This window comes from Pogonomyrmex barbatus, unplaced genomic scaffold (assembly GCF_055798465.1).
Source record: "Pogonomyrmex barbatus isolate J1 unplaced genomic scaffold, ASM5579846v1 scaffold17, whole genome shotgun sequence".
NCBI lineage: Eukaryota > Metazoa > Arthropoda > Insecta > Hymenoptera > Formicidae > Pogonomyrmex > Pogonomyrmex barbatus.
Genome location: NW_028297113.1, coordinates 3,336,694 through 3,349,528, shown reverse-complemented (window position 1 = coordinate 3,349,528; position 12,835 = coordinate 3,336,694). Strand labels below are relative to the sequence as shown.

Genomic DNA, 12,835 nt, shown 5'->3' with positions numbered 1-12,835 from the left:
ACAAATCTGAAATATGAAATTTTGTATGATACGAAATAATCATATAATGATTTACGCATTTTGGGAAGAATTTCTGTTCTTCATGATTTAATCGCGTGCTTTGATTTGTTGGTGCGCAGAGTCAAAGTCAACGCCTGTAGTTTTGAGTCCGGGCGAATTGTTGGATTCAGCCGCTTTGAATGCCAAGGCGATTGATTTCGTCCGTCGAAACAGCGTCACCGATCTGTCAGAGCGCAAGGATCCTCTGTGCGGCTTAGTGAAAAACGGCGGGTCCAAGCGCAATGCCTTGCTCAAATGGTGTCAAAATAAGACAGCAGGCTACCGTAATATCGATATAACTAACTTCAGCAGTTCCTGGAATGATGGCCTAGCATTGTGCGCAATTTTGCACTCCTATCTGCCGCGAAAGGTGCCGTACGACACATTGACGCCGGCGGAAAAACGACGGAACTTTTCGATCGCCTTTTCTGCTGCCGAGAGTGTTGGCATACCTACCACCTTGGTAAGTTGACTAATAGATTATTCTTGAATCACAAAAGTTTCACAAAATATGACTCACAAATTAAAATTGTTTATATAATAGGATATAAAATTTCGGGCATGCCATTTGTTGTCATACGAGTATATCTTCCTATGAAAGAAATTTCTCGATCTAGTCATCAGCAATTAAACCGGTTATAATTAGAGAAATTATTCTTTTCACAGAACATCGGCGAAATGTGTCAACTCGAGCGACCTGATTGGCAACAAGTCATGACATACGTGACCAGCATTTACAAGCACTTTGAAACGTAATTGATTATTGTTTCATCACGTTGCCTGTCAGGCGGCTGCTATATCGGTTGAATCGCGTTCGGAATCGCGAAACGAGCGAGAAAGAACAACAGCATCTAGTCAAGAAAATTCTTATAAGGACAAAAAGAAGAAGATGCAGTAAGAGAGATTCCGGAGATTTGTCGAGAATCGCTGAATCAGCACTGCCTACTAATTATTATCTCCTTGTACGCGTTGTATATAATTTTTGAGAGAATTGCGAAATTAATACGAGTCGTATTAATTAATGCAGTATATGCAGAGAGTTCGATGGAAGACCAAACACCAAATGGAATTGCCGTTACTATGAGACTGAAAACTTTATACACACACACACACACACACACACACACACACACACATATATATATATATATATATGCGCCTATATATGTACACGTACACATACGCGAGCGCTTTGTAGGGCACAAGCGAATTTAGGAAGAATCTTTCGTATGTCAAATAAGAAAAAAAAAAGAGCTAGATAACGCGTAGGCTTAAGCCTTTTGCACACGAAAGTAGCCGCATGTAACTGCGCGCGGTGTTCCTCAACGGCGAAACCCCGGACGCGATGCATTCGCGAAAAGTACACACACGCATTGCCTCTGCATCGCATAGTTTTTTGCACCGTTCTTGCAAAGGGTAAAAGTCGGAAATCGAGTATTTGCGTTCCTCTCGTACCGTGAGTATTTTTGTACGTGTATTATTTTTCGAGAGACTTTTTGTAGAGTTTACAAAATACGGGATGTACAGAACAAAGCGCCTTAATTTAAGAGTCCTAATTTATTGCAATTAGTCGCATTTAGTACTCTTACCAAGAGGAGAGGTCCGTCCCCTCCCTTACCTCGTGCGCCTGAGAGAATCGTTTTGCGTTTCTACTCTTGTTAAGGAAAAGAAAAAGAGTTTTACAAGGGACAAGGGAATTACATCGTGCGAAGATTAAGTTCTCTGTGATATAGCAAGACAGCCCCGAGACAGAGATACAAACGTTATTCGTTATTGCAATTATTATTATTATATACTATTGCTATTAATATCATCCTCATCGTCGTTGTACCATTGTAGACAATACGGATATTGCTGTCTGATGTAAAACAATAAACTTGCCTAATGATATTTAAAATCCAAATATTCTGATCATATCGTGTGATTATCGAATGTTTCTTCAATTAAGAAACTAATCCCATCTCAGTAGAAATATGAATCAAGTAAACAAATTTATTAAAATCTAAAGTACAGATATATTTTATATATTTTATATAATTGTCCATGATTCAAATCCGCAAGATTTACGTCTATTTTCATTGTATATTAAATTTAAATTACTTTAAATTTAATTTACTTTTTTTTTTAATTTTAAGAAAAATGAATATTAGATTGATATTTATAGTCTGTTCTTATTTCAAGATAATGTCTTGCAGATGCTCATATAGTTTTGTGATTTGTTTGATATCTTGATTAAAGTTTGTACTAAAGACTTAAAAATAAGAATGGACTATGAACACCAACCTTTTATTCAACGAAATGTCTTTTTCATAATTAATACAAATCAGTCTATTGTCATATTTACATTTTTTTTTTTCATTTTTCGCACTCGAAGGGTGTGTATATATATATATATATATATATATTGCAAAATAATGTCTGTCAGTTTTATTTCATATGTCAATGATATTGAAAGTTAAAACTTGATAATTGTACAATTACTGTACAATTTTTCTATTGTCTTAAAATCAGTCATAAAAAAGATAATCCCAGTTTAATTTTTTCATACTCATTTAGTTAATATCGACAAGAGCTCCAAGTATATATAAATCTGGATCATGTATGAAAGCTCAAGCGATTTTTACGACCTTGTGAATTGCGATACTGTCTTTATCACGAGTCGTTCACATCCATTTTGTCCTGATCCTTGTCACCGGCATAATACTCATTTGCCGGTTCGACAATCTTGTCCGTGTCTTGTGGATTCTGCCGCGAGTCCGGATCCGGTTCCGGTTGTCTTTCCTCTTCAGGAGGCAGCGCATCACACGGGACGTCCTGCATCTGTACGCTTGGTGAATGCTGGATCATCTTAAGATTGTCACACACATGTCTGGTGATCGCTTCTAAATACTGTTTACTGTTGGCGTTATCCTGCCTGGTCACAACTTCGGGATGAAGAGTGAAATCTGGCGCGAAATATTCTAAATATTCGGTGTATGGTAGCTCGTTGCTAATCTGTTCATCCACGAGTAAGGACGTCTCGTAGGTCCAGCATCTGGCAACATTACGCAGGGTATAACCGCCACCGCCAACAGCTAGCAAGGGTACATTTAGATCCCTCACAAATTTTACGCACTCGCCGTGCCCCTTCGTGCTGAGACTGAAGCAGCCGAGTCGATCATTCGCAAGGGAGTCAGCACCACATTGAAGGACTATCGCCGTCGGCTGAAAGAACTCCATCACGTGGGATATGACAGGCTTGAAAACTTGTATGTATGATGTATCGTCGATCCCCTCCTTCAGCGGCACGTTCACCGAATAATAACGACCGCTCTCGGCGCCAATCTCATACATGTCGCCGGTACCAGGGAAGAAGTAATTGCCATATTTGTGAAACGACACAGTCATTACGCGATCAGTTAAATAGAAGGCCTCCTGCACACCATCTCCGTGATGCACATCAATGTCAATGTACAGCACTCGAGCACGGTATTTGAGTAATTCCAGTATAGCGATTACGATATCATTAATATAACAGAAGCCGGACGCCTCGAATTTTTTTGCGTGATGCAGACCGCCGCTCCAGTTGACGGCGATATCACAGCAATTGTTGTTTAGCTTGGTGGCACCGTCCAACGAAGCGCCGGTATACATAGAACAAAAGTCGAAGAGGCCATCGAATACCGGACAGTCGTCGCCTACATTGAAGTGACTCAGGTATTTGGTATATCCTTGCAGATTCTGTGGTGTGACGCGTTGCAAGAACTCCACATAGTCCTCCGAGTGGAAGCGACACATATCGTGGGTGCTGGCACGATATGGCCGGTAAATCTGCATCTTCCTGTGGAGGCCATAATTGAGCACCAGGCTGTGAATCACAGACAGTCGGTGCGGTTTCATAGGATGACCTGGTCCATAATGAAAATTGCCGACTTCCGGATTGTAAAAATATGCTACTTTCTTGTTGTAGCTGCCCATGTTGAGGTTAGGTTATCTACGTAGAGGAAGGTTTGCAAGTGTCACTGGGAGAGAACAAATGTTTATACTTGTTGGAAGGAACGTGAGTACGTACCTCATATTCCTTCCAAGAATGCAATAATCTGGTTTGCAAATTGACGAATCTTATCGCCGTAGCGTCAATCAGAAAAGGTTAGGATAACTAAAAAGGATGAATTTCGTTTCACTCCCCGACTACCAGTTCACTTCAACGAGCCACAAATTTCCGAACTAGATTCTTGCTGTGCGATTCCTCGGTAATTATCAAGTAGATGTCGAGATAGAAATATTTACAAGAATTATTCATTCAGCGGACAATCGAGGCGCACGAGACGTGCGACCTGCGACGCCAATCGGTTGTTATTTGAGTCAGAGACGCCACATTTCAAATTGTGAACAAACAGCCACGAACTTACAATTAAGGACGGGGCATAAGCTAGAGAAGTGAAGCATATTCGCGGCAAGATCCTATTGTTTTGCAGATCGTATGTTGTAACATATGGAATTACATTATGGAACTACATGGAACCACATTGAAAACACACACACACACACACACACCATATATATATATATATATATATATATATAATATAATAGTGTGTGTGTGTGTGTGTGAATCTCTTCGTGTTACTACTGCAAATAGCATATCACAGACACACATTTATATGTGAGTGAGCGAAATGAATATGACAAAAAATGATTCCTTCCGCTTATTGAGTTTCTACACCCTCCCTCATCTAAACTTTAGAGTCCATCTCTCTATTCTTAGGGGTCCATGTAGAAATAGATATTAGATTTAAAAAATATTATATTTAACAAATATGGGGAAAATAGGATAAAATTTTCATTAAATAATAACATGTTCTCTTCCTGTTTTCGAGAAAATTTGAAAATTTTTTCTTTTTTATAAAATGTTTTTTGAATTAGCTTTGTTGAATGCTTTATCATCCTCTATCTTTATTTTCTTCTTTTAGAATGAACAGTTCGAAGAATCCGACAAATTATGCTGCATTTTCGTTTATTTGTAATAAATACACTAATTAGACAGAGATAAAATCACCTCCGCATGATGGCTTTTTATTTACAATCATATTTCTTTATGCGACGTGCTACGATTCACGCGACGTAGAACGTTGATACGTAGACTAGATTCAGGCTACGATGTAAAGTCAAAAGAGCCGCGTAATCACGCGCATTTAGCATGAAAAACATGTCTGTCCGCACAATATGCTATCTCAGTAAATTTGGAAGAAGACAGGTATGTTTAGTGCTAAACGCACAATCAAGATATGAACTAATATATGTAATTTACTTATTCTCTATAGAAATTTAGAAGTTGATAGCTTTGCCGAAGTAGGCTGTCAGATGAGCTTCCCTGAGTGCTTCAGCGCACGTCTGAAAGAAAGGAAAAATAAATATAAAATATTGATAAAATAATTTGTACATTTTTTTAACTTCTTTTTTATCAATTTCAATTTAATAGATTTCAAATAGACTTTAATAAATTTATTAATTTTAATAAACTATCAAACATATAATAATCTAACTAAAAAACATATAATAAAAATAAATATAATAAACAACTTATCAAGGAATTGTTAATTAGTGCTTTCAATGTTTCTTGTAGAAAATTTTTAAATACATATACAAATATGTAATCACGATTAATCATGGAAGGACAAAGCGAAGCTACCCAATGCAAAATCGTAATTAGATGCTTACCGGATGTGCGTGACATACGCGGGCAACGTCTTCCGCACTGGCGCCATATTCCATTGCGAGAACAGCTTCGTTGATGAGCTCGCCCGCGCACGGTCCGATTATATGCACGCCCAGGATTTTATCTGTATTACGATCGGCGAGTACTTTCGCGAAACCATCTGTGTCGAGATTCGTCTTCGCTCGGGAATTCGCTATGAATGGAAACTTGCCGATCTTGAAGTCGATACCCTCTTTTTTCAGATCTTCTTCCGTTTTGCCAACCCAACCAACTTCCGGATGCGTGTATATCACGCTCGGCACACAGTTGTAGTCAATGTGAACCGCACCTGCATCGCGAGATGTCCCCATGTTTAATCGAATTGAATAAATAAAAAACTGCATCTTCATATTTACACGTTTAGTGCTACACCGAGTTATATTTAATTTTTACCTCCGGCAATACCCTCTACCGTGATTATGCCTTCGTCCTCGGCCTTATGAGCCAACATTGGTCCGTGGATGCAATCACCAATGGCATAAATACTGCGAATTTAATTATAGCAATAAAATAATTAGTTAAAGTCATCGAGATAATTCCAAACATTGAAAGAAATTAAAGCCAAGATCGCTGTTTCATTTGCGACATAAATTTTGTGATTACCTAGGCACCACCGTTTGGAATCGATTGTTTACTGGTATTCTTCCTTTCTCATCTCTCTCAATGCCCATATCCTCCAAACCCAAATTCTGAGTGTATGGCCTCCTACCAACGCACACAAGCAACACATCGCACGCCAAGTCCTCTTTTTTACTAGAGTCCTTTGCATCCTCGACGGAAACCACAATCTCATTGCCACGCTTGTTAGCAGCCGTGACTTTTGTTCCCAGTTTAAACTTTAGACCCTGTCTCGTGAGGATTTTCTGCATGGTTTTACTGACTTCTCCGTCAATACCCATACCGCCGATAGTTGGCATAAATTCAACAGCTATCACATCGGAACCTAATCTGTAGAAAATGATTTTTAGCAAGAATTTAGTGCAAATCAATTTTTTTATAGCAGAGAATTTATTTTTTAAAGCAAACCTTTGCCAAACTGAACCCAATTCCAATCCAATGACTCCAGCTCCAATAACGATAAGCCTTTTAGGAACTTCACTGAGCGACAGTGCACCAGTCGAGGACACGATCTTTTTCTCATCGATTTCGATGCTGGGAAAAGGCGTAACTTCGCTACCAGTCGCTATCACGATGTTCTTAGTATTGATAATCGATTCTACTGATCCATCGGGTTTTAAGGCAGTAACTTGATTCTTGCCAGTGATTTTTCCATGACCCTTGACCCATTCGACCTTGTTCTTTTTAAACAAACCCGCTATACCACCAGTCAAGGCTTTAACTACATTTGTCTTCTGTTCCATGACTTTGTTGAGGTCCAATTTAACATTTGGTACTGTAAAGAATGTTTCCCGTTATAATACAACTTTTGATAAATGATTCATTTAGCTTCACTCACCGATGATTCCACGATTTGCTAATTCCCCACTGTGTGCTATATGATAGTAATATGAATTGTTTAAAAGTGACTTTGATGGAATGCATCCAACATTAAGACACGTCCCTCCCAGAGTTGGGCCTTTTTCTACACACATGGTCTTCATGCCCAATTGGGCAGCTTTAATTGCTGCTACATATCCGCCGGGACCTGCCCCGATCACTACTATGTCTGCGTCCACTGTACTAGCGTATCTACGTTGTTGAGTGGCAGTCATGCCTGGTAAGATACGTTTTATACATATTGGCTGAAAACAAATAGAAAGAATATTAGAATTGATGTATCGATGAACATATGCAGCAAAGAAAACTTTTGCTAATTCAAAAACAAAGATATATATATATATATATATATATATATATATATACATATACACACACACATACACATTGCATATTTACATATTTTTATTATAGATATATTTCTTATTATATATATAAATAATATTTATAAATTTTGTTACATCTTTGCTATCTTACGTTTTATTCATCTACATTCCTTTTCTATTTACATTTAATTTTTCCATTTCCTTCAATTTCATTTTGAGTGCAGAAAGTGCTACTTAGTATAGCTAAGAGGACAGACCCTGTAATAGATTAACGAAGAGAGCAATGACATAACCAATTCGTCATGCTGTCTTTATTCATAAAACGAAATCATAAAGATTTCTCATCGAATTCTCGAAAGTTGAGACGCAACTCCGGTCAATTCGCGTGCGGGCGTATACGTAGAATCATCACAAAAATTCTCTCCGACAAATTAAAGCGAAAAATTGCGCTAACCTGCGAGATATTACGAAAGAGATATCCAAGATATCTCTAGATCTCGTCCGCGTGATTTTGAACGAAACAACCTCCGTGACTTACCCTGATTGAGGTGGTCACCAAGTTCCAAAGACTGGCCTGCATCATATTTTTAAAATCTACCTCAAATCCCGGCACTAAGTAGGGGGACAAACCAAAAGGAGAAAATTCACGGCAGTGAAACAAACGACCAACCGGTTATCGCGACAGCTCGGCTGACCTAGCCTCGTAAAGGCGCCTGTAATTCAACGTTTGTTGGAGTTCACGGATTACATCGCGAGATGGCGCGGCAATTGATTAAATTTCGGCTATCCGGCCTTTTTCATGGAAATTCCCGTACTCCCAAGTCATTTTAGCATATTGAAATTAAGTCAGTCACTTAATTTCTGATATCGCCAATGAAATCTCCTATTCTGGGATGTGTCCATGCTACTTCCACAATACGTGGATCAAATGATACGACATAAGTAATGATTTTTATGTTATTTTATATATTTTAATTCTTTTCGTGTAATTTCGCGTTATCAAAACATATATTAAAAATAAAATATAAAAGCGCTGTACTTATTTTGTGCACTATTAATTACACGTTTTTTCTTTGTTATATCTTAATGTTGTATGAAGTGATACTTTCTTTATATTTGCTCTTTATATAATATCATATGTGCAATATCAAATAATAAAATAGAACAAAAATAAAAAATATATTATATCAAGTTCAATTGTATCTTGCGAAAAGTTTCGTATTTTTATTGTATTTTATTTGATTATGTATATACTTTCATATGTGATTGTATTTGGTACTAAATTTAATCGTATAGTAAACAATAAATATTAAAAAATTTAAAACATGCGTGCAAAAAAAAAGAGAATCGCCAATGAAGATCGGCGGCGATGGTAGAAGGTCTGTATAAATTTATTAATTCTTATCGAACACATATTCCGACCAAATTGTAATAATCTTCTTGCTGTATTTCTTGATGCGAATTTTATTACTGTATCAAATATATGACATGATTTTCGTTTGTGTTTTTTCTTAAATTTTTTTGTATTTTTGTTGAATTATATCTTATATCGTTTTAATAAAAATTAATATAGAAAGCTTAATATAGAAAGGATTCCATTCAAACTAAATTAGCGATATCAACTCCAGACAAGTTTCTCGGACAAGTTAAAATGAATTTATTCAATATAATACGTATTTATACTTAATAATTAAATTAAGATCATTTTTTTTTTACTAACGCCGTGTAATTTTTAGTAAACTACATTGACTTGAATGTCTTTGACAAGTGCATTGGTTTTAACATCCACACTTATTTAAAATTTATATACATTAATACATTAAGTTTTTATGAATTATGAATTATACATTATGGTTAATCTTGAGAATACTATCATTTAGATTGTTGCCAAGTTTTATATTAAATGTTTATGAATTATACATTTTGAAATAAACCTTGAGATTGCTTAATCACTTAGACTGCGCAGTAGAATCTCGAAATAATTCAATTCTATTTGTCGTGCAATGTTAAAACTAAAATTTTTGATGTAAAATTTTCATCAATCAAAAAAGAATGTAAAAAGATAATAATTTAATGAAATATTACCATTATAATATTATATTTTTACACATTAAATTTTGTTCACAGTACAATAATTATATTAGATTTTTCTAACAATTACAAGTTGGCACTATCAATTTTCGATATGAAATCTTTTATACAATTTAGTTTCAATACCCTTTCATTACGGATATAGACGGTGTCATTAATTAGTCATAATTGTTTTTATAAATTATAATAAACGTTTAATTGTAAAGTCTATAAATACTTTAAAGTATGTAAAATGTAATTATTTTTATATTTCTTATATAATCTTATATAATCAGTATAATTTTGTGTAAATATTTTTTCATGTCAAAAAAACAAAATTACTTGTTATGTTAATTTTTTTTTATTCAAGCACAGATGTTATTGCACAGATGCTAAACTTAGAAATGTGTATATAAAAGCATGTCAAGGTGATATTGTTCAAGCATAAAAGACCGTCTACATAGGCGTAACACGCAAGTCGCGACGCAGAAAAAACGCAAGACGCATTCGCGAAAATCGACGAAAATCAAGTTGCAAGATGTTTACATTGAACACAAGGCATCACGTAACTAAGTTGCATTTAATCTCTAAATTGTTTCTGAACTCTGAAACAAAATGGATAAAAACAAACATTTATTTTTATTTTATATTTTAAATGCAACAGAATTAAACTTATGTAAACGTCTAATGAAAAAAAAAGTAAAAACGAAGATTCGCCCGATAAATAGAACACGTAAACTAAAAGGACACCGCGATAATATATTTGTGTATATGAAAAAGTGCGATCATGAAGAATTTCTTGAATTTTGTGAATTTTTTTCTCTTTGCCGCGTTTCACATGTCACAAATTTTTCTTTCTGACTATCTTTTGGCTCACTCTGATCAACTTGGTCAACGCAATTGCGGCAAAGCAGAAAGTTAAAGTTGTTTTAACTTTCGCATATGGACGACCATACTGCGAATGCGTACACCTTGCGTGCGGTGAAACGTCATCTTGCGCGTTTTGCGTTTATCCGCATGTTTTGTGTGTTGCGTCCTATGTAGACGGCCCTTAATATTTAAACTCGAACGCCGAAGATTGGCCTCGCGCAATGTATACACTTTTGGCATGGGGGTCCCGTTTAATGGTGGAGCTCCGACAGAGCAGACCGCCGAAAAAGTTATTACATTACGTTTCAATCGAACTCGATATATAAAGATTCAAGAAAAAAAAGCAACGGTTAAAAATATGGACTTATAAACGTCGACAGTTATATATGTATGTTACATATGTATATGATCAAGATTGATGATTATTGATAGATATCAATAATTTAGAGTATTTAATATTCATATTCATTTAATACTCATATAAATATAAATAAACACATTAATATATTTCATCGATGAATAAAAAAAAGATTTATTTGCGCTTTATGCGATTGATTAATCGATGAATTAAAAAATTCATCCGTGATATAACCAGAGTCCAAATCTTAATGTCACTTTCCCCACTTCAAGGGGAATTAAAATGTCAACATGTTTTTTTAAAAACAACTTTTACTTTTACAGCTTTTTACGTATACATCCATTATTTTTTCTGAGGAAATATATTTTTTCTGACGAATACGTAAAATTATTTTTACATAAACAGACGCCAAAATTTTTAATTTAGCATTTTTTTCGTAAGAAAGATATATAAGCATCTTTTTAACGTCTTTAAATCATTGTTTTTTTTTTTTTTTCTAATTTACATATCATATTTTTTCTTGCTTTTACTAAATTTTGAACATATATTATGTCTGACATCTATGTTTTAGGATCATTTTTATAATTCTAAAAAATGAACATTTACTTTTTAGTACATAACATTGGTTATAGATTTGCGAATGTGCGAATGAAAATGTTTAAATTTGTTTGAGAACTTGTAGTAATTTTTAAAAAAGATAATTTGATGCACTTAAATTAAATCTAATCTAAACGCATTCAATTATATCGTTGAAATATAAACTGTTGCATATATTTAAACAGTTTTTACAAGATTCTATTATTGAATTAATTCATTTGTGAGAAAGTATATAAAAGAGCCTTGTTACAACATTGACATTTCGCTTGTAACCAAGTTATAATACGCTTCATTATTGTTTTACTGTTTAATACAATGTTGTTTGAAAGTTTTACGTTAATTTGCTTGACAATTGTTATAATTTATTTTTTCTGCAGTTGGTATCAAAAAGTATTTTTTATTAAAAGACTAAATTTACCAGAATTAAAAGCAATACCACTTCTGGGTACTTCTTACATTTTTCTTTATGGAATATCTGGAGGTAATAACAAACAATATATTTAAAAAATTTAAAGAATTAGAATAGAAGAATTTTTTAAATTTAGAACTCCAAAATTAAGTTATAATCAAAAATATTAAGTTAATAATTATTAGTATATTAAATTAATTATATTTTAAAACGAGATAAAATTTAATTTCTCTTACAGATATTTAATACTATATTAATAGTATAACATTACATTAATATTATTACTTAAATTTATAGGTATTTTAAATATCATAAATAAAACGGCAGAAAAGTATTCATCATATTCACTATTACAATTTTATATGGTTCATAAAGTACTGATTGGAATGTGCGAACCAGATCAAATAAAGGTAAAGGAACATTTATTTTGTTATAATGTTTTTAGTATAAATAGTATTTCAAAATTTCTTTATACATTATAAAGAGATAAAAATCTCAACTAGCAATATTACAGATAATATAAGATATCTAATATGCACAAAAGAAGTAAATTTAAAATTTTTCCCAGGCAACATAGATGTGCCTTTATGTATGTACAAATATACATTTATGTAAATTTAACATATATTATTATATAAATAATATTATATATAATTATATATAAATTGAGTAACTTTAGCGATTTCATACTTACTACTAACTAATTTAAGATATAAAGTTACTGAATAAAATTTAATTCAAAAATTTTAAATACAATTTATCAATTTTATCATAACATGACTTTATATTCTGATAAAGATTGCATTTGTTTTATGTTGAAATAATAACGTAATAAATTATATATAATATAGTATCATCGTATGATATTCTCAATATTATCTCGATATTATTAAATTAATACAAAAATTTAAATAAACTGGAGATACGATATT

At 33.9% G+C, this 12,835-nt stretch overlaps 4 protein-coding genes and 1 long non-coding RNA gene across 14 annotated transcripts in view; 3 read left to right on the top strand and 2 right to left on the bottom strand.

The window, feature by feature from the left end:
• The window catches only part of LOC105431172 (cytospin-A), a 46,315-nt gene extending 44,373 nt beyond the window's left edge, over window positions 1–1,942 (top strand). For all 8 annotated transcript variants that reach the window (XM_089074401.1, XM_089074397.1, XM_011645201.3 and 5 more), the window contains 2 exons: window positions 120–502; window positions 706–1,942. In XM_089074401.1, the coding sequence (XP_088930527.1) occupies window positions 120–502; window positions 706–795 (473 nt within the window). In that variant the 3' untranslated portion in view covers window positions 796–1,942. The remainder of the gene's footprint in view (window positions 1–119; window positions 503–705) is intronic.
• On the bottom strand, window positions 1,652–4,378 carry HDAC3 (histone deacetylase 3). Its single transcript, XM_011645203.3, has 2 exons — window positions 4,091–4,378; window positions 1,652–4,012 (listed from the first exon to the last, which is right to left on the bottom strand). The coding sequence occupies exon 2, from the start codon at window positions 3,994–3,996 to the stop codon at window positions 2,692–2,694; it is 1,305 nt and encodes a 434-aa protein (XP_011643505.2). The 5' UTR covers window positions 3,997–4,012; window positions 4,091–4,378; the 3' UTR covers window positions 1,652–2,691.
• A 176-nt stretch (window positions 4,379–4,554) lies between these two features.
• LOC148937075 (uncharacterized) lies at window positions 4,555–6,145 on the top strand. The gene is made up of 2 exons (XR_016138705.1): window positions 4,555–4,684; window positions 4,992–6,145. It is a non-coding gene; the product is annotated as an uncharacterized LOC148937075 (long non-coding RNA).
• Window positions 5,018–8,313, bottom strand: LOC105431176 (dihydrolipoyl dehydrogenase, mitochondrial). 2 transcript variants are annotated; one of them, XM_011645204.2, is made up of 7 exons: window positions 8,138–8,313; window positions 7,233–7,518; window positions 6,803–7,169; window positions 6,380–6,724; window positions 6,170–6,261; window positions 5,740–6,065; window positions 5,018–5,412 (listed from the first exon to the last, which is right to left on the bottom strand). In XM_011645204.2, the coding sequence occupies exons 1-7, from the start codon at window positions 8,180–8,182 to the stop codon at window positions 5,347–5,349; spliced, it is 1,527 nt and encodes a 508-aa protein (XP_011643506.2). In that variant the 5' UTR covers window positions 8,183–8,313; the 3' UTR covers window positions 5,018–5,346. The 2 variants fall into 2 exon arrangements, with proteins under 2 accessions (XP_011643506.2, XP_088930538.1); XM_089074412.1 differs by lacking the exon at window positions 8,138–8,313 and adding an exon at window positions 7,751–7,884.
• Window position 8,314: 1 nt separating this feature from the next.
• Window positions 8,315–12,835, top strand: part of LOC105431177 (cytochrome P450 4c21-like) — a 10,965-nt gene continuing 6,444 nt past the window's right edge. Inside the window, exons 1-2 of one of the 2 annotated variants that reach the window (XM_089074410.1) lie at window positions 8,315–8,978; window positions 12,201–12,313. In XM_089074410.1, coding sequence (XP_088930536.1) covers window positions 8,969–8,978; window positions 12,201–12,313 — 123 coding nt within the window. In that variant the 5' untranslated portion in view covers window positions 8,315–8,968. Of the gene's footprint in view, window positions 8,979–11,772; window positions 11,976–12,200; window positions 12,314–12,835 lie in introns of those variants that run through there. The other variant, XM_011645205.2, reaches the window with a different exon arrangement.

Bases quoted from the DNA above. Each gene is read 5' to 3' on its own strand.
- HDAC3 (XM_011645203.3), bottom strand. From the start codon at position 3,996: ATGGGCAGCTACAACAAGAAAGTAGCATATTTTTACAATCCGGAAGTC.
- LOC105431176 (XM_011645204.2), bottom strand. From the start codon at position 8,182: ATGATGCAGGCCAGTCTTTGGAACTTGGTGACCACCTCAATCAGG. The intron at 6,725-6,802 runs GTTTGCTTTAAA...CATTTTCTACAG, and splicing joins TTGGGTTCAGTTTGGCAAAG to ATTAGGTTCCGATGTGATAG. The intron at 5,413-5,739 runs GTAAGCATCTAA...CCTTTCTTTCAG, and splicing joins GCGTATGTCACGCACATCCG to ACGTGCGCTGAAGCACTCAG.